The sequence below is a fragment of the Pholis gunnellus genome (assembly GCF_910591455.1).
Source record: "Pholis gunnellus genome assembly, chromosome: 8".
Lineage (NCBI taxonomy): Eukaryota > Metazoa > Chordata > Actinopteri > Perciformes > Pholidae > Pholis > Pholis gunnellus.
Genome location: NC_136534.1, coordinates 16181802 through 16205418, shown reverse-complemented (window position 1 = coordinate 16205418; position 23617 = coordinate 16181802). Strand labels below are relative to the sequence as shown.

General features: G+C 41.7%; 3 protein-coding genes across 3 annotated transcripts; 2 read left to right on the top strand and 1 right to left on the bottom strand.

Annotated features, from left to right (window-relative positions):
• Nucleotides 1-53: 53 nt before the first annotated feature.
• On the bottom strand, nucleotides 54-4041 carry ltap1 (lipid transport auxiliary protein 1). The gene is made up of 7 exons (XM_079164945.1): nucleotides 3743-4041; nucleotides 2208-2309; nucleotides 1997-2105; nucleotides 1812-1865; nucleotides 1564-1730; nucleotides 1165-1223; nucleotides 54-1046 (listed from the first exon to the last, which is right to left on the bottom strand). Exons 1-7 carry the CDS (start codon nucleotides 3803-3805, stop codon nucleotides 830-832), a joined length of 771 nt encoding a protein of 256 aa, XP_079021071.1. The 5' UTR covers nucleotides 3806-4041; the 3' UTR covers nucleotides 54-829.
• Nucleotides 4042-5631: 1590 nt separating this feature from the next.
• Nucleotides 5632-12729, top strand: LOC306700458 (uncharacterized protein). The gene is made up of 7 exons (XM_079165480.1): nucleotides 5632-5738; nucleotides 6836-9746; nucleotides 9840-10035; nucleotides 10184-10282; nucleotides 10376-10625; nucleotides 10733-10849; nucleotides 11709-12729. Exons 2-7 carry the CDS (start codon nucleotides 7162-7164, stop codon nucleotides 11870-11872), a joined length of 3411 nt encoding a protein of 1136 aa, XP_079021606.1. The 5' UTR covers nucleotides 5632-5738; nucleotides 6836-7161; the 3' UTR covers nucleotides 11873-12729.
• Nucleotides 12730-13506: 777 nt separating this feature from the next.
• Nucleotides 13507-17862, top strand: aqp10a (aquaporin 10a). The gene is made up of 6 exons (XM_079163885.1): nucleotides 13507-13769; nucleotides 14563-14689; nucleotides 15041-15178; nucleotides 15340-15458; nucleotides 15548-15765; nucleotides 16714-17862. Exons 1-6 carry the CDS (start codon nucleotides 13686-13688, stop codon nucleotides 16922-16924), a joined length of 897 nt encoding a protein of 298 aa, XP_079020011.1. The 5' UTR covers nucleotides 13507-13685; the 3' UTR covers nucleotides 16925-17862.
• Nucleotides 17863-23617: the final 5755 nt, after the last annotated feature.

The window sequence follows — 23617 nt, the reverse complement described above, 5'->3', positions numbered from 1 at the left end:
TGCTGGACACTATGCACTAGAACTAATATAAGAACATTGTGCTCCATCTCATCTGTTTGTAATTGTTTTATTTGGATAGCAACTTGAATAACAACCACAGATTATTCACAGATTATCGGAACCCTGACTAGCAAAGAAACACACATTTTAGATATCTGGAGGCCAGTCTACCCTTTTTAAAAAAAGAAAAGTCAAGAAAAGACTTCCCCTGGTGCAAAATTCAAAATGATGCATTAATGTACTGGAATACTGTTAAATTACATTGCACTGAGAGAACTGATTAACAATAAAAACAGCACTTAATCATCAAAATTCATTAAATCAAGTATGGCTTCTGTAAAGCAAAAATAAAAAACAGGCAGCAATTTCACTGCAGCAAATGAACCGTAGTGACATACATAGATGTAAACATAAGTGACATAAACAGTGTGTGTGTTTTTTTAAACATTAACACTTGGTTTCTCTACAAACATAGTTAACTATAAGCATGTTTTAATCCAGTAATTTTAACAAGTCTGCATAGGCCTTTACATTGTGCAATAAATACTGATTGTCTTATGCCATTGCATTGCCCCATAGCTCTGGTTTGGTCAAATCAACCCGACCTACTTATACTGCACATGCATTAATACAGGATCTATACATAGGCTACACTGGGATAAAGAGCACTGAGTCTGATATGCATTCAACTGTAAACCAGGAAATACATTCGGGTATACGAAGGCAGTGTTTTTAATCATCACTCTAAACTATCTGGTGACCCTCGTCGTCCTTAGGCACTTTTAATCACTGACGGCTCTACCTCGTCTTTGAAACTTTGGATACAATTTCAGAACGAACTGTCCAGAGTGTTGTAGTTGTCTTTGAAGTTCTTCAGCTCCAGGAAGTGTCTGGGCCGCTTGCTGCGCTGCTGCATTGAAGATGTGAGGTAGGTGGTTTGGGTGGGGGAGGAGGAGGAGCTCGCAGGCTCCGTGGTGCTGGTCAGGTCTTTGGCTGCGGACTGGTGGTACTGGCTCGGAGTGCTGCTACCGCTGTGAGACTTGACGCTGAAACAGCGAAGGGAAAAACAGATTGTTCCCGCTGCATAATTAACATTCCACGGTGGGATTAGCCTAAAAGGAGCGCTGTAAGGGAGCACTGTGAGGAAAGAGTGGTTTTACTCACACAGAGGCCAATTCAGTCAGAGCTTCACGGTATTTCAAAAATTCAGCCTCACCAAAAGCCTTCAGACACAAACAAGCGCAGATGACAGGACATCAGACATTTGTCAGCTTTTCATGCAATCGCAATATACAGAACACACCAGGATGGGCTACATGGTAAAAATGTATGTAAATATAAATGTGTAGCAATTTACAGAAGTGTGATGTACAGTACACATGCACTAATATGTGAAATCATTGTTTATGGTATTGAACTACAAGGCACAGTTACATCATACGTGTGATCTTGTCCACATATTTAAATGAAATATTTCTTGTTATCGGTTTAAACTGCAGACCGCGGAACACAATATCGCTAGGATGTGTTTGATGAGAGACGATCACACACAGACACACTGACCTCCGCCCCGTGTCGTGCTTTGTTGTACCCATCCAGCACCGTGTCGATGAGTGAGCTCAGGCTGTCTCGGAACACGCAGTGGGAGTTTCGCAGCTGTAGAAGCCACGTCCGGAGTCTTTTACCCGTCACAGCGGTGGATGTGCCGCCGAGTTCACGGAAAGGGAGATCTAAAGTGCAGGTGGTATTGTAGCAGTCTGTCATGGCAACAACACACAACCGTGACTAAGATAAGAGACAGCAATGCTTACCAGTGTCTCTGATGGCATCCAGTGCTCTCATCCTGTACAGGTAGTCATGGGAGCCTGCAACACACACACAGATTGTTGTGCACACTTGTGCATAACGAGTGTATGTGTGTGTGTGTGTGTGTGTGTGTGTGTGTGTGTGTGTGTGTGTGTGTGTGTGTGTGTGTGTGTTTATGTGCTCCACTAACCACACAGTTCTCTTTGCTTTAGCCGGTCATCATCTGGGTACAGCAGACGAGGCTCAAAGTGGATTTTCTGAACCTGGCACAGTTTGGCATCAATTTCTTGTCTCAGCTCCTACAGCACACACACACACACACACACAGCTATGATGTAATAATTAATTAGCAACACATTGTACAGCATCTCACTTCTGGTTCATCATGGTGTGTGCGGTACCTTAGGAGCATTGTGGCCAAGGGGAACATGTGGTCCTCTACGAGACCTCATGGCAAATCGCATAATTTGTCTTTTGACGAAGATGAATAGCAAAACAAACACCTAGAGGGCAGAGTTAGTGGATGTTTTAACGCGTTTAAAGCTTAGTTAAACAGATAAACAGAACAAAATAATAAAAACAATATGTAAATAGAGTGACACAAAATATTGATATATTGAACTTACTACGTACATTTACATGTTTTAATTCATTTTGAGTTTTTTTTTAATTATTATGCAAGTTTACTTTTACTTAAGTACTATTCATCACAAGTGTTGTACTTCACTACATTTCAAGTCGCATTCGTTACTGTAGTTAAAAATCGCATATAGGAGATAATTCAGAGTAGAAGCTGCATGTGTGTCTGCGGCCGCAAGAGGGCAGAAGTGCACGTGCAGAGCATATAGTACCGCGAGGTGAAACTCCGGAAATGATACCGTACAAATGTTTGCTCACGGGCCACCGCTGGTTATAATTAGCATTATCGTACCTCGGAATAGTAACAACATGTTGCAAATATCTTCGACCTAGCTTACAGTAGGGGCTAACATGCTAAATGTGGCTAACGTGCTCGTGGATCCTCCAGCGCTGAAGGTGGATTATTGTTTTATTTGACCTTCAGTGAGGTGTTTGAGGATTTTCTGCTGTTTGAAACTGCCAATCAGACCAGACTCGTGTAGGACTCTCCGGATGAGGAGGTCAACAACATAGCGACGTAGTACGCATGTGCGCTCATTGTGTCAAAAACTGTGTTCGGGTTTCTTCTCTGCGTTGAAACAGGACTTGACTTTGTCACATTTGTTCTCATGACTGTCATTTTGAAAAGAGTATTATCAGGTTATGAATACAGTAGTGCTTTGATTTGTATATTTATATATATTAGGAAGTGTAATGGACAATCACAATATCATCGCTTTTAAACTCCGTGGGGTAAGTAATGTACAAAAAGTGCAAAATACGCAGAAGTTACTTTTTTAAATGAGGAAGAGTAACTATATTCTTTTTTAAAACTATCATTTTATTTATTGGTCATACTGTAGAACTATAAAACATAGATAATGTGATTTAAGTCTGAATAAACATAACAGTAAATCTTAAATTATACTTCTTTGCATCGTCGTTTTACCATGTCTGTCATTCATGCACCTCAAAGGATCAGCAGCGGTGTTGTAGTGATGCTCACTTGGATTCAGTAATGTTTGCAGACTCATGTTGCATTGATGTGGTGATCTGGGAGTCTGGTAAACAGCACTGATCTTCTGTGAGGTGTGTGTGTGTGTGTTGTAATGACTCAGCAGAGGAGTTAGTGTTGTGCACTTTGTGGACCTAATTTGATTTTTTTAAGGTAAACATGTAGCCAGTTTGACTCGTTGATATGTTTGTTTACAGAAACTGTTGCAACAATTAAATCAAAGCAGATGTAAAATACTTTAAACAGTAAAACAGATTTTAAGCTAAACTGACTTATTACATAGTTAAAGTGAAACAGACTCACCAGACTACCGTAGGCCATTACGAGCACCACGTTAACGCTCGAGAGAAGAGGAACAGTCGGCATTTTGCAACGGTGCGTTTAACTTAAACTAGTAACGTTAACGTTGGCTGACTTCAGCTAAATGACGGAAAGTACGTCCAACATATGACATTTGAAAGGCACGCAGTTTCCATTTAAATGCTCGTTTTTTTTAAAACGCGTTAACATCTAAAAACGTTAAATGGAATACAGGGAAGTAAAACAAGTAAAGTGCTTTTCGTCTTTACATTTCGCTGTCCGCCCGGTTTGTTGACTTCCGCGGTGGTCACGTGACTGGTAAAGGCAGGAGTGACGTCAGCTCTGACGTTTCTCTGGCCTCTTCTGCCACCTGCTGCTGAAAGAGACTTCACTACGAACCAACCAACCAACAAACACATCAACAAACAAACACCAATGACAGAAGATAAAGGCCAGCATCCATAATCTCCAGCTCGGCTGTCAAGCAAAGTTAGAGACCATGACATTGCTCCATTTTCACATTCTTGCTGTTTATTTCTCTTGTTTCTTAACACTGAATGGACTGCAGACTATTTATATCCACTGTGAGCTTGTGATTAAATATAATAAACTGCCTTTTCTCACAAAACCCTCTGAGTCCTACACCCTAAAGAATGAATTTACAGAACCAGTGTGTCTCTGTGAGCAGGACAGTGATTTGCATCCATCCTGCAGAGACACTGAGAGCCATTCTTCTGTCAGGAACAAGGGTGGGTGTCTGTGGAGTCGCACTGGAGCTATTTATCCCTACTCACAGACTTATCTCTGTCCTGAGAGAAGACCATGCGACCAAGACCATGCGACCTACCAACCCCTCTGTATGGCTGATCACTGATTGGATCATTAATGTCCTAAGACTTGGCCTAGCATTAATGTCTCTGGCTCAGTTGCTTTTGGCTTTTGACAGGCACGGAGAGACGTTAAGACGTCCCGTATTTAGCGTTGCAGCACGCTGATGTAGTAACCACAGTTTCCTCTGTCTCAAAGGAAGCAGGTGCATGCAAAAAAAGCAGCTGTAAGAACATGAGCCTCTACATGACAACCAAAACTGTAAGTGCTTATTAGATATTTAAAAATGTTAAATATCTGTCTGCTTTCTCCTTGAACGACTCAGAGGCTGTTTGTTCCCACTCTGCAGAATTCAGTTTTTGCAAAAACAATTCTTCTTCTTCTTCTTCTTCTGTGTGTTTTCTTCTTCTTCTTCTGTGTTGATAAAATCTATCAATTTCAGGCATTTCACTCCTTCAGTCGGCATTACGGTCCCACAGATTCTCAGTGCGTCTACAATAGAGTTTTGTTTTGTTAAACGTATGTCATACGAGAGGTGTACCTTTTTAACAATATTAATCCCTGCTGGTATTTTCTGGGTCCACATGAGCTCTTTGTGGTCTCTGGTCTCAATTAAAGGTGCTCTGTTATTATGTATTTTGATACCTGCTCAGCACAGATGATTAAACTTAGGTTTGTGATATAATAAGCCTGTGTTGGGAAATGTCATTCTTGTTCCGTTTCACACACTGATCTCAACTGTATCTTCTCTCCCTTGAGCTATGAAATGCTGATGTGTGAGGGAGTTTGGAGTTTTGAAGTTTGCAGCGTCACAAGGGCGTGTATGAGTGTGTGCGTGCGTCTGCGTGCGTGCGCGCACTCTCTGTTTAGTTGGTTGCTCACTTAACTGAAGTCAGGAATGCTACCCTGTGAGAAGAGGAAAAGAGGGAGAAAACAACAATGGGAGGGGGAGGAGAGAGAGACAGAGAGAGAGAGAGAGAGAGAGAGAGAGAGAGAGAGGATAAACCAGTGTGGCAAGTTTGCGTCACTGTACTCACTCCATCATGCAAAGCTGATGAAAAGAGACGAGAGAGGAGTTACTGTAGGAGCTGATGTCATTACAGAGCGCTGCCTTCATTATCAACCCGCGTCAACACAGTGGTGACCGGTAAAGAAGTCACTCCAAGAGAAGGTAAGGCACATGTGTTTGTGAATGTTGTAATTATGTGCGAGAGTAATGTCGGATGTCGGGGTGCATTTGTATCTTTCTTGCTGTTCAATCGGCGTTTATAGGAAACTGTGCCGTGTTGCCCGGGTTACCCAGATGGGAGTCTTTGTGACCTCGCTGAACAGGTGTTTCTGTAAACCGACACTCGGACTCACCTGCATTGGAAAGCACCATAGAGACTGTCGCCAAAAGTTACACGCTGTAACCTACATACACGGCTTCATGTAATTACACGGGCACTGCTTGTCTGATTTGTACAGTAAGTCAAAAGCTTGCACTGTTTGTTCAATTTCAAAAGAGATGATTGGATCCTAATTCTGACTTGATTAATGATCAAAGATGGTTTCACTGGCTTACAGACGGTGCCTGTTGTCTGTGGCTGAGAACTCCCTGATGAGCCATTGTCCATCAGTAATGCTATCTATCTCTCAGCAGGCTCTCTGTAAATCAAAGTGGCGCTGTCCTCATCTTTGTCCATCTTATCTGATAACTTCACCTGAATACACTGTAACACGGTTTCAGTCCGTTGTTGTCTTACTTTGGTTTTATGAGACCAATACAGGCTGCACAGAGACTGATAGTGGAGCTTTAACACATTGTTTTGGCTGGGTGGATTGCTGTTAGGGGAGTTTTTCCAGTTCTGGGTTCAGGTTTAGCTGACGATGACAGGTAGTCCTGAGTATGTTGCTTGTGTAAACAACGGTTATGATGCGTGTGTAGAACAGAGTGTATTATCTGAGTCCCATTGTTCTTTGGGCTCATTGAGTCAGTGTGAGGGGATGTGTTGTAAAATGACATAACTGACAGTGTGAGTATAGTGTTTTTGGCTCTCTGGCCCTCGTGCTTTTATGTTCCTATTTTTTCTTTTTATCGTTTTCATATCTCATCCATTCACTCTCCGCTTTATGCTTCCCTGTTACGTCTTGTGTTCACTGTTCTCAACCACTCTGTGCTTCTGTTTGACCATCTCGAGGAGCCAAAGCAACCACAATCCACATATCATAACATTCCAGCCCAATTCGTTCTCAGGATGGAAATTTGTACATTTTTATGCTTGGCAGGCAACGGGAGCTGTTCTCTAAAGCCGTGCTGCTGGAACCAAAGACTGCAAGGGACAGAACAACAAGAGATCAAGAAGAGGAGGCCAGAGGAGTCCTCTCATCGAGGACACAAAACAGAATCATCAGGAGCGTCGCTGAAATATCAAACTTTTTAATGCAGCATTTGTTTCTGTGCAAGTAACACTCGCAGCTGCTGGATTCACACAAACTGCTTCCAGATTTCTGTCTAAAAGACAGTTGCTTGCATTTGCATAAAGATCTCTTCCACTCTCTTTTGGGGATTTGGCATTTGACAGCAGATCATTAACTTTGTTTACTCTCAGACAATGGACTTGTCCACGCTGCCTACTCCAGTGAGTGAGTATGATAACCAGAGGACAGAAGCACGCTTCACTGTCCGCTCAGCTAACTCTCCCTCGTACGGTCTCACTCGCAGGCCAGGTGTTAGGAAACCCAAACGTTTTTCGGAGGAGGAGAGGAAGAGTGATGAGGAAGTTGGCGAGAGAGAGAGATTCTGGACGCACACTGGCACAGATGGTACAACCAAAGAAGAGGATCACACAGTCTCTGGTTATCAAGCCAGGACGGAGAGTCGCAGCAGTGTCAAAGGTCAGAGGGAGAAAGAGGATACGTCAGGCTACACAATATCTACCGAGCTGAAGCAGAATGGCACAGCAGACAAAACCATCACAGCTTTTGGCACGGATAGAAGTAGAAAATGTAACCCTGCGTCTGAAAGCCGGGGCAGGACAGACTTGAGGAAATACAGCCAGCTGAGTAGAAGTAAGAGTCTAGATCGTGGCAAGATGGCTGACATGTTCGATTTGCCAACCCAACGAGGCATGGACGAAAGAAGGACCGGAGTTGAAGGCACGAGGGGCAGGGTGATCTCTTCAATACAGGCCTATATCTCCACTGGTACAAGTAATGTTGTTCAGGAGAGGAGCCCAGTGAGTCGCATGAGTCCAACTTTGGACACGGCCAGTAAAGGTCATTCTCTTCCCACTAGGTTTAGGTCCCTGTCTGGATCTGGCTCTGGTGTCAAAGGGGCAGCTTCTTCGTTTGGGCCCAAAGGAGGTCAGAGCATAATGGAGCGGATAGAGAAACTCTATGGGTCAGCTGGTTTCAGTAAAATGGAGGATTGCAGCATAATTAGGGACATCTCAACCTCAGCGACGTCCCATCACAGAGAAACAACAACACACCCCCTCATTTCGACACAGCAGAGGTCATATGAGTGTGCTTCAGGGGGAACCTTCCCCAGGCGTTTCTCATCAGACGAGAAAAGGAGCCCCAGTCCAGTGCAAAGAAGGACATCTTTCACCTGGACACAAAAAGCCACTACAGGTTCTGAGACTTCATTTTTACCACGGCCAAACAGGACAAGGGAGAGATTGTCAGGGGTGCAGTGGCCAGGACAGATCCAGGGCCAGTACTCGGAGGTAGGGGGAGTTTACTTGAGCAGAGGGTTAGAGGAAATGGGCACAAGGTCTCTGGATAGAGCCAGGAGCAGGTACTCGACAGCAGCTCAGATACGATCTGCAAGGGCTGCAGCAGGAATTGCCTCACCCCCACATTCAAAGAGTTTCTTAGAAGAAGAGAGAACAGTTTCTTTGAGAGATTTGTCTGGTTTGAGGGAAGGAAGAGCAAGTGGGAATGGGAGTAAGGATCATGAAGGGATGACGGGCAAGACTGATGGAATACAAGGGACATTGAGTGAAGGAACCGAGCGACTTGAAGAACAGGGGGAAAAAACAGATGAAGTAGCAAAAGAAAAGACAGAATTAAAGAGTAGCCACACTGATGATGTGTTTGATCCAAACCCACCGAAAGTGACAACAATAGAGAGGAAGAAATTACCGGGGAGGTTGTCGGCCGCCTCTGCAGCCAGTGTGAGAAATAAGATCAATCAGTTTGAGGCTCTCACACAGAGTTTGGCTACAGGACAGGCCCTGGTGCCCAGACGGGCCTTTTCTGTGCCAACACATCTCAGCTGGCCTCATGAAGGAGTGAAAAAGAGCAGGTCAGCAAAAGCGATAGGTGGATTGAGAGACAAGTGGGGGGGATTGAAAGAGGGAGGGGGGGCAGGCGATGAAACTGAGGAGAAAGTGACAGGAGGAAAAAAGAAGCTTGGGTCAAATAGATCTTTATCAGTGGATGAGATTGGACTAAGATTAGGGAGGAGAGAGAGAGAAAGGGATGATTTGGTTGAGGATGGAGGAAAAGAAATAGTTAGCACTAACAATTGTGCTGATTTTGGTAAATATTCCAGTCTCAAGACAACCCTAGAAATCCCACTAAATGGCGGCGCTCAAAGAAAAAGTAGAAACTTTTTCATAGACGAGACAGATTTTTTCAGAACCTCAAGCCCCGAGGAGGCACCATCCTTGCGGCTGTCCAACTCCGCTGATGTGCAGAAAACAACACCCCCTAGGGCTACTTCACCTGTTAGTGATGAAGACAACACTCCAACAAACTCTCCGAACAACTCGCCCTTTCTTACGCCTACCACACAACCGGAAAACTTCTTTCCCATTGCTCACAGTAAAAATGAAAGTACTTCTGTCTTCACACAAGCAGCCAAAATCCCCAAAGAAGCTTCACCGCTTCTCCCTCGTCGTCCCCTTGCCACTTCCTCCCACAGCAACCTCCCTGATCTCATCTTACCAAATGTCAACACAGCCCATCCACTTGGGAAAAAACGGCTGTTGGACCTGAATGCCTGGGTAGCTGGCTTGAAACCAAACATTATGGTCTGGGATGATGATGAAGAGGATTTTGAGGATGATGATGATGATGATGACAGTACACAGAGGGACGAGGATTCAAACTATGATTCAGACTCCGGAGAGTCCTCGGTGACCATCACGAGTAACATGAGCCAGTCGGATCACAAGAGCTTCAGTGTCAGGTGGGTACTGTAATATGTCACATTTCTGGATGTAATTATTACAATTTATCAATTTTTTTTTTAACTCATAACTCTCGTCTTTCCTCCCTGTAGTCTTTCAGACCTGTGTAACTTTGCTGGTGTTGAATACGAGTCGGAGAATGATTGCGATGAGTGGCAATCTTCCAGCTATCGGAGTGCCTCGCTGAGCTCAGACATGTCGGCCATGTCCTGTGTGTCTGTGATGCCCAGTGAGGAGCTCGACAGGCTGCTGGAGGACGTCAGGAGCGTGGGGGACAACACTCTGCAGGTACGATGTAACTTTTTGTGGTCAACAATCTTAACATCGTCATGACTAAGGTCACCTTTCCCATGCAAGTTGCACACCACAAAATCAATCATACATAGGGCAAAAAGTACAACTTCCGTCTCATACTCGCTGCCTTCACTTTTTGCAGGATTATAACGACGTGCAGGTGGTGGTTCTCCATAAGGACATTGGTGTGGGACTGGGCTTCAGTGTGGCGGGAGGCGTGGACCAGAACAAGCCAGTGACTGTGAGGAAACACCCCTTCCTGCTTTCTCCTGAAAAATATTGAAAAGCATCATCCTCAGTCTCTATCATTTGTCCCTCGATTTCTTCCTCTCAGGTTCACAAGGTGTTTCACTCGGGTGTTGCAGCCAAGGAAGGCTCCATAATGGAAGGGGACCAGGTCCTGTCAATCAACGGCACAGCACTGTGCGGCCATGCCCACTGGGAGGCCCTGAGGGTCCTGAGGAGAGGAAAGACTCGGGAGATGGGGGTGGTGGTCCTGAGGAGGGGAGGGATGAGCAGTGTCTATACGGGGGGAGCGCAGACGATTAATCAGGGACAAACACAGACTCAGTGCACTGAGACAGGTGAGAAGTGGTACCTTACCAGAGTTGTGAAAAGACATTAGGCCTAAAGCTGCAGCAGTTTAAAGTGAGATACTTTATCTGTGTTTTTGTGCGTTCGCTGCTCTCAGGTCAGCATGTGTGTGTGCGTCTGGAGAAGAACACCAGAGATCTGGGCTTCAGCCTGAAGGGAGGTGTAGACTCCAACCTTGGGAACCGACCACTCACTGTACAGAAGATCTTCCAGGGTGAGAACTTAAACGGCCGAGTATGTAAACATCCGATTGTAGAGGGCTATTCAGCCACAATTGGCATTAGTGAGCTCAGGCACAGACTTTGGGTGATAAGGCCTTGTTAGCCAATTCATCCCAAAGATGTTGGATGGGGTTGAGGTTTGGGCTGCTTGCAGACCATGCAAGCTCTTCCACTCCCAACTCAGAAAACCATGATTATGGACCTCACTCTGTGCACAGGATCACAGCCATGTTGAAACAAAAAAGCATATAATTTTCTTTAAATATCACAATTATGCTGCGGCATTAAGTTAGAGATGTCTCTCTATAGTCTAAAAAAAAGTTAAATCTATAAAGAGTTTGATTTATGAAATCATTAAGGTTACTCTACTGCCAAATAAAGTCGGGAGAGAAATACATGAGCAGAGAGGCATATTGTGACGGTTGCCTTTTGAGTATTTTTCATTTTATTTTTGTTGTTACTTGGATATGATGGTCCAAGTATTCTTTGTAAATATGCAGAAATAAGAAAGATATCAGATTTGTTCATACAGGTTAAAAACAACAGGTTAGGTGTCCATATTTAGATATTGTTATAAACATTCTACATTACCTTTTCATCATGACCGCTGCGAGTTTACCTCTCTAGCACACAACCTGTTTCAGCTTCTCCACTCTGGGAGGCGCTACAGGACAAAAGAACAGTTTCTTTCCACAGGCCGTCACTCTGATGAACAGTTAAATAAGACCGACACTGTCATTATAGATTATAATTTTGCAGTTTTTTAATGCACAATTTGTTCTTTTAATACGTACATAACATCTGTCATTGTCAATATAAATCCTGCATGCTAAATCCACCTTTTCCCTTCAGGAGGTCCTGTTGGCGAGGTGCGTCCTGGTGATGAGGTGGAAGAGATTGAAGGAATGAGCGTGGTGGGGATGAGACGCCTGGAGGCCTGGACTTTGATCAGAAGACTGCCCCCTGGGCCTGTGGACGTGGTTCTTCGTCGCCCTATTAAACATCTGGAAACATGAGGATTGTTGAGGTGCTTTGCGCACAGTAAAGGAACTAAAAGCCATGCACTAGTGGCTAAGAACCAGACATGATTTAAGTGAGATATCTGTGCCTAATGCCATTAAAATAATTCAACAATTTGTAGTCATTATAACAAATCCCTACAGGAAATATTATCTTAGAGACCAGGTCAAAAATGTGTATTTTTCTCACTTTATCTACAGGATTACGTCTACCTCAAGGCCTGTGATATTTCTTTACCAGCCCATGATTAAAATGCACTGATGACTCGTACGTTTATCAAGTCAACCAACCTTTGCTACAGATACTTTGTTCAGCTAAAAGCTAGTAATGTGGTGCCTGTAAATTCATATGCATGTTGTAATATATTGTGAATAGAAGCTAGCTGCATAAAGAGTTTATCAAGCTTTTTAATAAATCCTAACTTAAAGTGATGTTTTTTATTCTTATGTTATGCAGAGGGTGATAGTGAGATATGATGTTATCTTTCTACCAGTTCGCAGAAATAAAAGGCATGAGACAAAACTCTGAAGCTGAGTAAAGGTATCTGTCCTTTTACATGTTACCAAACAGAGATACTCAAGAGTAGATGTGATAAGATAAGATGTCAATAGCTGTTGATCTCTCCACACACCATGTCATGACAGATTCACAACTCAAAATATACCCTACCAGTCAGTTTTCAGATGAAATACAAGACAGAAAAAAACAGAAATCAAAGCATTCTCACCAGTAAGGAATGCACGATCAACTTGTGTCAAATAGTTGACATGCCACAGTCATGTGCCCCTCTGAAAATGATCAGCAGTAACACGGTTCTTTACTCCTACACAGCAATTATTTGGGTTACATAATCCACAAAGGAGTCCAGAGTTCAGTGAAGAGGATTATGGTTTCATCTTGTCTGATGATGAGAGAGGCTTCCCTATCAACCGCCTCACCCAAGGTGTTACCCAACACTCGCCAAGAAGGTTTCACCACCCCAGGAGTAATATATTTTTATATACATGTATTTATGGCTTATTTTTGGACTGGAATTCCATGGAGATCATTTACCAGTTTTGATACAATATACAGATACAAATATACAATACACAAGGAGAAAGAACTTTTTATAAAAACTATTAAGGTACACCATTTTCTTTCATAGAGAATAAAGACTGTACAAACAATTGTATGCACACTCGTATTTGTCAAATATGCACCAATGATTTGACATTCATGATTCTCATAGTTTTGTAGGTGTTGTGACGAGGGGAGTCATATTAATGTAAATAATTGTGCTGGTGGTTTTCAGTGCTAATAGATGTGGTGTATTCTCATTTATTCAGTATATTATTGTTACCTACCTGCTGTCTTGCACATGGATGCAGATTGATGTGTGTGTGTGTGTGTGTGTGTGTGTGTGTGTATATATCTATATATATATACTGTATGTACATATTCTGTGTGTTATTGGCATCTGTCACTACTGTGAACACATAATATGACTATTTATGGCCTCTGTTGATGTAACCTTTAACAGGTGAGACACATAACGCGCTTTGCTCCAGCCAATCCCGAAGTGTGACTACCTAATAAATGAGTAATAGTGTTTGACCAGCTGTGGAAAAAGACAAGGCAGAGGAAAGAGGAAGAGTGCAGGTCCTTAGATGCTCAGACAGAAGTTGTGACAGAATACTTTTTGCAAATTATTTTAGCATCAGCGCCGACACCTCCACCACATCAGCTCCTTGACAGAACAACAGCTGGACCATCTGTCAACAGAGACAGAGTTTAGTGTGAGATGATAAGACGGATTAAACTGCAGCTATGTTGAACCAACGCGTTGTGAGAGTGAGGAATGCTCTGGTGCGAGAGTGCCTGGCTGAGCTCTTGGGAACTTTCGTCTTGCTGGTAAGTGGCAATCAGGTTTTTAAGTTGGCTTTTTGTATTTTGTAATTTTATATACTAGTACGTTTCAAACTGGTTCAGAGCATGTGTTATTTCTATACATGACCCACATTTACACGATTTTCTCCCATAATCATTTAATATTCCATTTAATTTGCAATGCAATATAAAAATGGATATTTTCTAAACCTACTGTCAACAGGCAGCAAAATAATATTAAACTGAGCCATAAAGATACTGTTGATAATGAAATGTTGGAGGCAGTCAATCATAAAGGTTTCTAAAATATGTAGATTACCATCCCATATCACTTTTAACTGGTGTACAACTATTATTATTATATTATAGACTTGTTATGATACCATATCTCACTTTTATGTTGTACCTTGACCTGTAATAAATATATAATAGAACAATGTTAATTACTGATTAATAAGTCATAATGTTTTATAAGAAGTTTACTGCAGGTGTGGTTTTTATGAGATAAACACATACAATACATGTGTGTGTTTACCTCTTTTCATCTGTGGCCATTCAGATAAGAAGTGGACAGTTTCATTGCAAAGTTTACGATAATGAGAGGATATTATATTATAAACAACCTCACATTTTTCTGTGACAACTTGAATGTTTGTTAACTTATTAGTGATTAATCAATCACTAGGAGTGCAATAAGGTATTTACAATGCATTTGTATTTTTGCCTGTACACAAGATTGTTTCTTGTTTTCCGGACGTTTAAAGTATTTCTCTTGACGTTTCATGCCTCATGGGTTTTCTTTTCATCTTCTGTGAAGCTCTTTGGCTGCTCTGCTGCAGCGCAGGTAAAGACAAGCAGAGACACTAAAGGCCAGTTCCTGTCCGTCAACATGGCCTTCTCTGTGGGTGTGATGTCAGCTATGTACCTCACCAAGGGCATCACAGGTAAATTAAATGAACTCAATAATATCACGCAACCAAACTGGCGGCCTTGAAAGACGAACATACAGTGAAATGCAACAGTATTCCGTTTTATGCCTCACGCGCTGAGTTAAGACTTACTGCAGTGATTCAATGATCCGAGCACACTAGATTTATCACACTAATATCTGGCGCTCTCTGAAAAGAGGCCTCGTCAATCTTTTCAAGGTCCTCAGTCTGATATCTACCAGTTAGTTGACACACTATACGGCTACAAATAATCTCATATTTAATTACCTTCCAATCTCTCTCACTGTAATTCACTTCTGTCTTCCTCCTTCCTATCTTCCCTCTATCTCCTATTTTTCTCTGTAGGTGCTCATCTGAATCCGGCGGTGACTCTGAGTTTCTGTGTGTTGGGCCAGGTGCCCTGGGGACGGCTGGTGCCCTACTCCCTCAGCCAGGTGCTGGGGGCTTATCTGGCATCAGGCCTCGTCTACCTCGTCTACTATGGTTTGTCTTTCTGGCACTTCAAACACTTTATCATTAACATAAAGATGGGTGATTAATTAAAGCAATACCGTAATAAATGTGTGCAGAAATATAACAAATGCAGAAGCTTTTTACACGTTTTCTGTCTCTTTGTTTGCTTGTTTTCTACATGTCTGTCTCAGATGCTATAATGGGGTTTAGTGGAGGGGTATTGACTGTTTATGGCCCAAATGAAACAGCGTCTATATTTGCCACATATCCTTCAGAGTACATGACTTTGGGCAGAGGTTTCCTTGACCAGGTCAGTTGGAGGATTTCTGTAAACTTTAATCAGGACTTTAACAGCTGGTTCTTTACTCAACTCATACTTTGCTGTCGTATACTTGTTAGGTAGTGGGCACTGGCATGCTGATGTTGTGCATCCTGGGTTTGAATGAAAAGAGGAACACCCCGGCTCCCTCAAAGCTGATTCCTGCTATAGTGGCGGCAATCGTCCTGGGGATCTCCATGTCAATGTCAGCCAACTGTGGTGGTGCAATAAATCCTGCTCGTGACCTGGGACCACGCCTCTTTACGCTGACTGCAGGCTGGGGCACTGAGGTCTTCACGTAAGTATCTTATCTAAGCGCACATGCCCAGCACCAAACACATACAACTTTCCAAGTTGATAACCTAAGATTGCATATTTCTTATCAATCATTTTAGGGCCTTGCTGATGGAGCTACACAATTCATTCATAATGTTCAAAATGACACTCTAATGAGGACATTGTTTGCCATTCTTACAGTTCTTTCACCTTGTGTTACTCACAAAATCACACACGTCAGGGGTTATCAGCGGCAGGATCAAAGCAACAAGTGTCAGCTTGTTACAGAACATCTTATTACGACCTAGTGTTTGTTTCACAATGCAACCCGTTGCTCTACCTTATGATCCCATGTTTTTAATCTGCCTCTACAGTTGTTAAATACTCTTTGTGCTTAAATATTATTAATGCTGCATTAGTTGATTCTGGCCCACTAGGTGGCAGAATATCTCCAAAAAGTGCTGGACAAATGGGGAAAACACACATATCTAACCTATTAATGCTTGCAAAGCTGTTTTGAGTAAGGTCAATTGCATACCTAACGCATACAGAGAGCAGGTGCAAGTCCAATATTCAGTGTTTTTTCTTTTTTTATAGCAAACTACCACCAACTGCAAAAAATAGCTGCTTGCTAATATTGTTTGATATTAGCAAGTAGCTAATTCAATATTATTTCTGTATTTAACACTAAGCCAGTAGTTTGTTCTGTAGCTTTGTTTGGTGCAGGTAGTGCACAGAGCTTGTTTGCTGAAAATAGCTGCTTCTGCCTCTGGAAATGTGAACGCTTAACCAAAACATTGAGCTAAATGAGGCAAAAAAGCTCTGTAGAGCTGGAAGGCAGGGTAGTGCTTCTCTGTGTGTTTGTTAGCAATCCCTTTTATATTACACATTCAGTGTTAATATAAAAAATATTGATAAACACCAAATGAAATAAACAAACTCTCATCTGCACTCTTTGTCTGCTCTCCAGGTGTTACAACTACTGGTTCTGGGTGCCCTTGGTGGCCCCACTTATCGGAGGTGTTATAGGTACTTTCATGTATTTGATCTTCATCCACTGGCACCTGCCTGACCCAGATCCCCCCGAGAGCCTCTCCACTCTCCCCACCATCAGTGACAAAATCAAGCGGCCCAGCATCACGTGGGACAACGGAGTGGAGTTAAAGGCTGCACATCTCTAAGTGTTACTGTCATGAAAATATGTCATTGTGACCAATACTGACAGTTAAAGACGGTTATCTGGTTGTGGATTAGGATTGAGACAGCAGAATCTGAGCTTCGCCATTGTTAATATCTGTCTTCTTCTGTTGGAGAAAAAAGAGGAATGTCTTATTTATTTACTGCATGAGTGAGCTTCTTTGACACAGTCGATTGGAGACAACTAGGAGAGATATTGATTGTATTATAATGCTGTTTACATTGATGTCTGTATTGTTTATAATATATATTTAAATTATATTACTGAATTGTATGTACTTTTACTGAATATCATTATGACTATTGAGCATGTTAAACTGATTCAATGAAACTTTACCCTAAAAAAAACTCTTACAATTCTCTTCAACTTAGTGTCCGCAGTCAGTCCAATATCCTTTTACATTTATAGGTGTACAAAATCAACATATATACATAAATGCACTATGCAGCGTTGATTCATTTCTTTATTTTTTCTATAGAAAAATTACATTTCATTGCTTCAACCTAGTTGCACATGTTTATTGTTAAAGGTCTCTTAGGTTGTTTACTTTACGTAAGAAGAAGAGGGTCAATTCAGGGAGCCACTACAGAACACACAAGTCTCCATTGTGAATATATGAGTCCTCTCATCATTGTTTTTGATTGGTTTTGTCTCTTGAGTCCATCTGGAATACACTCAACAGAAGATTGTGAAATAGATTAATTACAGAGTAATGATGTGTTTGAACCTTTGGGGCCTGTTCACAAAGGTCAAGGCTGTATTGAATGGGTGGTCTGTATCATTGACAATGTCACAAACCATGTGACAACAATTCACCAGCAATAATGGAACAAGAGAGCAGAAAACGACAAGACGACATGTCAATGTCAATGGTGTTTGGTAGCCTACTTTTTTCTCAAAATATAATTCTTTTTAAACTGGTTTATGTGATCTTTTATAACTTCACCCAGACATTCTCAGCATTAAACAAAGAATACAGGAAAGAAGGACAATGAAAGCAAAGTGAGACCCCTTCTTAAACCAGTAAAGGATTGTGTCATGTATGAGCATATTACTTATTATTTGAATTCTGATAGGGATCTATGGGCTACACAAAATACTTTATCTAATATATAAAAAATATTTTGTTAACAATTTAATTGTTGAATCTTCAATGTGGTGTAGGTTCCCATAATAATGTTTTAGTGATTATTGCATTATGTTGGGCATAATACAGATGTTGCAGTGAACAGATGTTGGAGCAGATAATGCTGACAAAGCAGTATAGAGGTCAGTATGACACAAAAGGACATAAAAACAAGGCTATTAATAAATGGCAAGTGTGTGTTAAAAGGTGTTAAAGCAGTAGGCTACATACCTTTATGTGTAGATAAAAACAGAACCATGCATCATATATTTGAATGATAAAAGAGTTTTCTTTGTTTTTTATTAAAGTTGTGTTTCCGAACTAACAGTGGGCATACAATACTAAGAAAACACCACCAGTGATGGAGAGCAAATGTCAGATCCTCAGTGAATGTTCTATTAAGGTCCTTAAATGCGGGAGGTTCAGATGGAGGTGGAGAAGGAGCCGGAGGTACAGCCCCTCCTCCCTCCTCTCCCCTGGCCGAAGCCAAACCCTCCCTCACCTCGACACGGTGTCTCTAGCGCATCCCGGCGTCTCTACTTCACCCTCCCACCTCAGTGACCGCGTCCCATCACGGGGCCAACGTCCAGCTCAAGCCCGAAACCTCACCATGACCCCGGCGAGAGAAGCAACGAGGATGTCTCCACGAGAAACCTATTTATAACGCCAACTTGAAAAGGTAGGTATCTGTTTCCTGAACTGTTTTAGCGGTAGTTAGCCGCCTCCATCATGCATGGCCAGCCGGGTTGCCATGCAGTCCAATCAGCTGAAAGAATATTGATGTTTCTCTCGGTTTTCAATGTGGAGAGTTCAGCTCATATTACTGCGCCAGGCAATGTGATTTACCATAAAGCTGCCCCAGTTCATACAGTAGATACAGTTCTTAGTTTCTGGGGATGTTAAACCTCTCTGTAGCCTGATATTAGTCAGAACATTTTCCCAAAGTCAAAGTGAAAGTTAGACATGTCGTTGTGTACTAACCCCAGGCATCACCGCATGTCCCGTTGTGTCTAACGGAGCATTTGGATTGTATAGTTAAATGACATGATGACTTAACTTTGTGAGAGGCATTAAAGTATTTTATTCTCTTCTTCCGTAAGAAATGAATATAGGGACCAACAGTAAACTTATAGTTCGTTTTAACAAGATGTCCTGCAGATATAGCGACACAAAACTCCATTTGTATATTTTGGTAGCATATTAAAAGAGATTAGAAACTCTCCTTAAGAAAAACACAACTCTTAGAGTGCATAATGATTTCACTTTGAGTCATCCTTGTCTGTTGTTTCAATTTATTGGTTGGCTTTCTTATGATAGTAGCAAGTATATTCTTTGGGTTCATGTAAATAGGATTTCATGTAGATATCATTGTAATATATTCGTTTTTTATAGACGCAGATATTAACAAACCTGTAAAGAATCCTGAGGTTACCATAAACGTAATATTATGTGAGGACAGACGCATAAATGTGTGTTTTTCTGCTCAAGAAGACTTACACTTGCCCCCAGAGCAGGGAAATGATATAATGACCTACTGTAACCAACTGACTACAGAAATATTATATACAGTACATGCATGCTTGTTTTTTGTAATGTTTAAGATGTGAGGAAGTGAGTTTCGGTGTTGCAGTTTACACATTTCATCAAGGATTTTTGCTGCTCCAAATCCTCTAAAACATCAGCCAGACTCCACAAGGGCAAGAAAGGTGCTCAGATATTCATTGTGTCCCCGGTTTGCCAGCTTTATTTCATAAGGGCGCTGCAGGACTATAGGGTTATACAAGACGGCAGGCAGCCACATATGGAGAGCGAGAGATGTGACACCTAAAAGACCGGAGAGAGGCAAGAGAACATGGCAAACTTTCATTCCCTAGTCTCTATTTGATTCATAAAGAGGTAGTGTACTGTGATGAATGTGAGTAGAAAGCGTGCACTTAACGAGGAGAGTGTATGACCGGGCATGAGACAATGCTGGAAACTGTAGCTGAAAGCTGATCGGCCCAACTCACATGGAGAGAGGCTGAGCGCTCTTTCTCAGGAGTATTGATTGGAAGTTTCGCTGCCTCGAGCCCCTGTCTGCCATACTGTTTGTACCTGCTATAGCATGCACTACAAACCAGAGGCTGGGATGTATAACGCCTCGCCTCTGCAACCTCATCTCGCCCACCCTCATCTTCTTCCATTACGTAGCCGAGATAACACAGTGAGCAAAAGCATCGAGGTGTGTAATGTTAACAGCTCAGCATAAATGTTGGGAAAGTGAGAAGAGAAGATAAAAGTGCTGGAAAGAATACCGCTCCGTTACTCTTTCTCATCCTCTGTAGGAGGAGACTGACAGTGGATCTGGCCCGAGCCACCAGTCCCCTGACACTGTGTGAGCCACAGAGACAGATGCAGCTCTCTGCTGAATGCCATTTCCTCATTATGGCTCTAACAGATCAGAGATCGTCTGGTGTGTGTGTGTGTGTGTGTGTGTGTGTGTGTGTGTGTGTGTGTGTGTGTGTGTGTGTGTGTGTGTGTGTTGTAATGCCTGATTGAGTTACTTTCTCTCTTCTATGAAAATATTTTTCACACCCCGAAAGCAAAAAAAAAGACATGACATAAATAGAGTGCATCACTTGAATACAGGCATGAGCCCTGTTTGGTTTTAAATAAGTGAGTCAGAAGAAAATATATGTTTGTATGTTTCTCACTTCAACCGTCCTCGTTCCTCAGTGCCTCTCTTCACATGTAGTGCTGCTTCTCTTATGCGTTCTTCATTTCCTCTTGTTTCCCTCTGCAGACAATCCCATGGGCCATAGTAGAAGGACGCCGGCAGAGTGGAGATGTTCAGAAAGAGGCCTCCTCCGGGTCAGTACCAGACACTCAACACACTCATCATTTGTGCATTCGGGTAAACTAGATTCGTGAGCGTCAGTGGTGCTGAAGGTGTGATGATGGTGAAAGAGGTGCGAGTATCTGTTGGTAGCTCACAAAGCCCCTCAGAGTTTTGACTTTTACTTTGTGTTAATGCGTGTTGTTAGTGAATGGATTGTTGTCAGATAGCACTTAAATGCACACAGGATGTACGGAGGATAGATTCTAATTTGATTTAAGGGTGTGCAGCGATGCATTAAGCGCATGCTGAGCATACTATTCTTATTATATAGGCTTGTATGCTGTACATTGGTAGATGTCCAGATAAACAGTGTCATCTCTGGTGATGGATGAAAACATTGAATGGAGTTGCAATTCTTCCCTGCTGATGCTGCTCTAACCACCTTCTCTTCAGTTTTAAAAAGAAAAAGACAACAGCATAACTTCATGTTTCAAATGCCTCACATGCCTCTCGTGTTTCTTTAAAGATGTAAACACCAGGGAAATACGCACATGTTTACTGAAGAGGAAACTTGACATGACAAACTCAAATCAGATGTCAGAGAAGACTACAGACATACAGCATGATAATGCCAGTTGTAAATTGAATCTTGCAATATCCACAGTCGGTTTGGATACAAGATGCACATTATTGCCAAGTGCAAATGACACCACAGTTAGACGGTGATGGTCCTTTACGTGAGGTGCCCACGCATTGCAGGGGCCTTTTACATGTTAAAATGTGAAGTCTGATTGTAAAGTTGGTGTTTTATATGTTGTACTGTCATCATTATTTACATGTTGAAGACTTGCAAACTTGACTGAGTCAAACTAATACACAGCTTGTTGTTTCAGTTTGCAATTGATTTTTGTTGGGTATGCTATTTATATATTTTTGGGGTGGATATGTTATGCCTTTACTTGAAAGTTATAGTGGAGAGAGATAGAAGAAACATGCAGCAAACACTCTGACCTCACTACTCGGGTCGCTGTGGATGCAATTTTGTATAAGAATCCTAGGAATGATAATGGATCCCGTCCACTCACACCAATCTTTACTTTTCTGTCAAAATAAAGTTTCATTTTCATTACACTAATTGGGCTATGATTACCTGGGGGAATTAAGGGTGATTGGGACATATAGTGAGACGGTATAACTAAATAGGATTTATTTTCTCGGCTGATGAGTAAAAATAAAGATTTGTTTTTTGCCGAGCCCTAGTTGTGAAACTGGGTGAAACCACACTAATTCAAATTGCGTGTGGGGTTAGTGTCAAACAGGAAGTTGACCCTGAAACACATGAGGTGAGGAAAATGACAAAGGTTTTAGCTAGTTTTCATCATATGGTCACAAAATTGTCATGGTTAATATTTTGGAAAAAACGTTTGATGGAAACATGATTATCACATAATCAACTGAAACAAAATCAGTAAAATAAATGTGTTCATATGTTTCTAGTTTTGGAATTAGGTTGTTTTTCTTTTGTTATGCTTTTGGGATATTGGGGCAGTGTTAAAAGGCTTTGCCAATGAAGAAAATAATCAACCTTGCAATAGAGAGCCATTGTGCTCTGTATGCATCAGTGGCTCCAAACCGCTTAATGTGTGCAGACCCCTAATTAAGCACAAACAATGTTGATGCTAGCTTGAGTTTTATAGCTGTTTAGCTGTTTGCTAGTTAGACTAACTTTAGCATTGACCTCTTAACCCATCCCTAACTAATTATCTATACAAATCTATTGCAGTTTAGAATGGCACCATTGAGACAAAGTTTTTGGACTTTTTTTTTTTGGAATTAAATGTGTTAAATACATTTTGGGGGAAGAGAACTATGAGGAGGAGGTTGTTGTGACAGCAAGTAAAGGCATGCATCTTGATAGGCTACTGTGGATGTATTTATAACTTTTAGTAATAAGGTTTAACAGAAATGAACATAGAGCCTAATTCATAATGATGGAGAGAAAAAGGAAAATGTGCATGTGAAATTACATAAAAGTTTGAATTTGTAAATTGCCCTATCAATAGCTTATATTAGCCTAAATCAATATAATGTGTTTTATCAATCTTGCAAATTGCCTGTCCCAAACACCAAAATGTTACAAACAAACGTTGTTCTGTAAGTTTAAACTAAAGGGCATGCCAAACTTGATTGGAATATCATATAACCTTATTTCTTCCTCAAATTGATTTTTGAAATATAGCCTATCATGTGTTTGTGTGTTCTTTTTAAAAATAATTCAATCACCCTTAATTCGCCCTATCCAATTACATGTCCTATTCTTAAATAGGCTTTGTGTCAATACTTAACATGGTGAATAAGTCAGTCATATGTGCACCTGTAGAGGTGAGAATGGAAGCTTTAGCTCTCTCACTTTTTGTTAGTTAAGTATGTGTGTTATCATATGTTTGTGTGTGTGTGTTAAATAAGTATTCTGCATATCCCCACAAAGCACGATCAGGGAATGTATATGAGAAGTGTGCGTAAAAGCGTGTGGTTTAATGTATCTGCACGAGGCTCGCCGCGCAGCACGTGCGCAGGCACCTGTCTGGCCATGCCCACTGCAGTGCACCGTCTCCGTTAAAACGTGTAGGAAACTGGGCAAGTGCATGAGCCACTTTGGCTCTAAACGCCACAGCTATGCTGCAATGTGCTCATGCCTAAAGATCCAAGATGGCGGCCAGTTTCCTCATTCG

What these genes read in the sequence shown, in the direction of transcription:
- aqp10a (XM_079163885.1), top strand. Translation starts at nt 13,686, where the DNA reads ATGTTGAACCAACGCGTTGTGAGAGTGAGGAATGCTCTGGTGCGAGAG. An exon ending in TGGGAACTTTCGTCTTGCTG is followed by an intron (nt 13,770 to 14,562) that starts GTAAGTGGCAAT and finishes TCTTCTGTGAAG; the next exon opens with CTCTTTGGCTGCTCTGCTGC. An exon ending in GCAGAGGTTTCCTTGACCAG is followed by an intron (nt 15,459 to 15,547) that starts GTCAGTTGGAGG and finishes TATACTTGTTAG; the next exon opens with GTAGTGGGCACTGGCATGCT.
- ltap1 (XM_079164945.1), bottom strand. Translation starts at nt 3,805, where the DNA reads ATGCCGACTGTTCCTCTTCTCTCGAGCGTTAACGTGGTGCTCGTAATG. An exon ending in GGATGCCATCAGAGACACTG is followed by an intron (nt 1,731 to 1,811) that starts GTAAGCATTGCT and finishes CCTGCACTTTAG; the next exon opens with ATCTCCCTTTCCGTGAACTC. An exon ending in CTGACTGAATTGGCCTCTGT is followed by an intron (nt 1,047 to 1,164) that starts GTGAGTAAAACC and finishes TCGCTGTTTCAG; the next exon opens with CGTCAAGTCTCACAGCGGTA.
- LOC306700458 (XM_079165480.1), top strand. Translation starts at nt 7,162, where the DNA reads ATGGACTTGTCCACGCTGCCTACTCCAGTGAGTGAGTATGATAACCAG. An exon ending in CACAAGAGCTTCAGTGTCAG is followed by an intron (nt 9,747 to 9,839) that starts GTGGGTACTGTA and finishes TCCTCCCTGTAG; the next exon opens with TCTTTCAGACCTGTGTAACT. An exon ending in TGGGGGACAACACTCTGCAG is followed by an intron (nt 10,036 to 10,183) that starts GTACGATGTAAC and finishes CACTTTTTGCAG; the next exon opens with GATTATAACGACGTGCAGGT.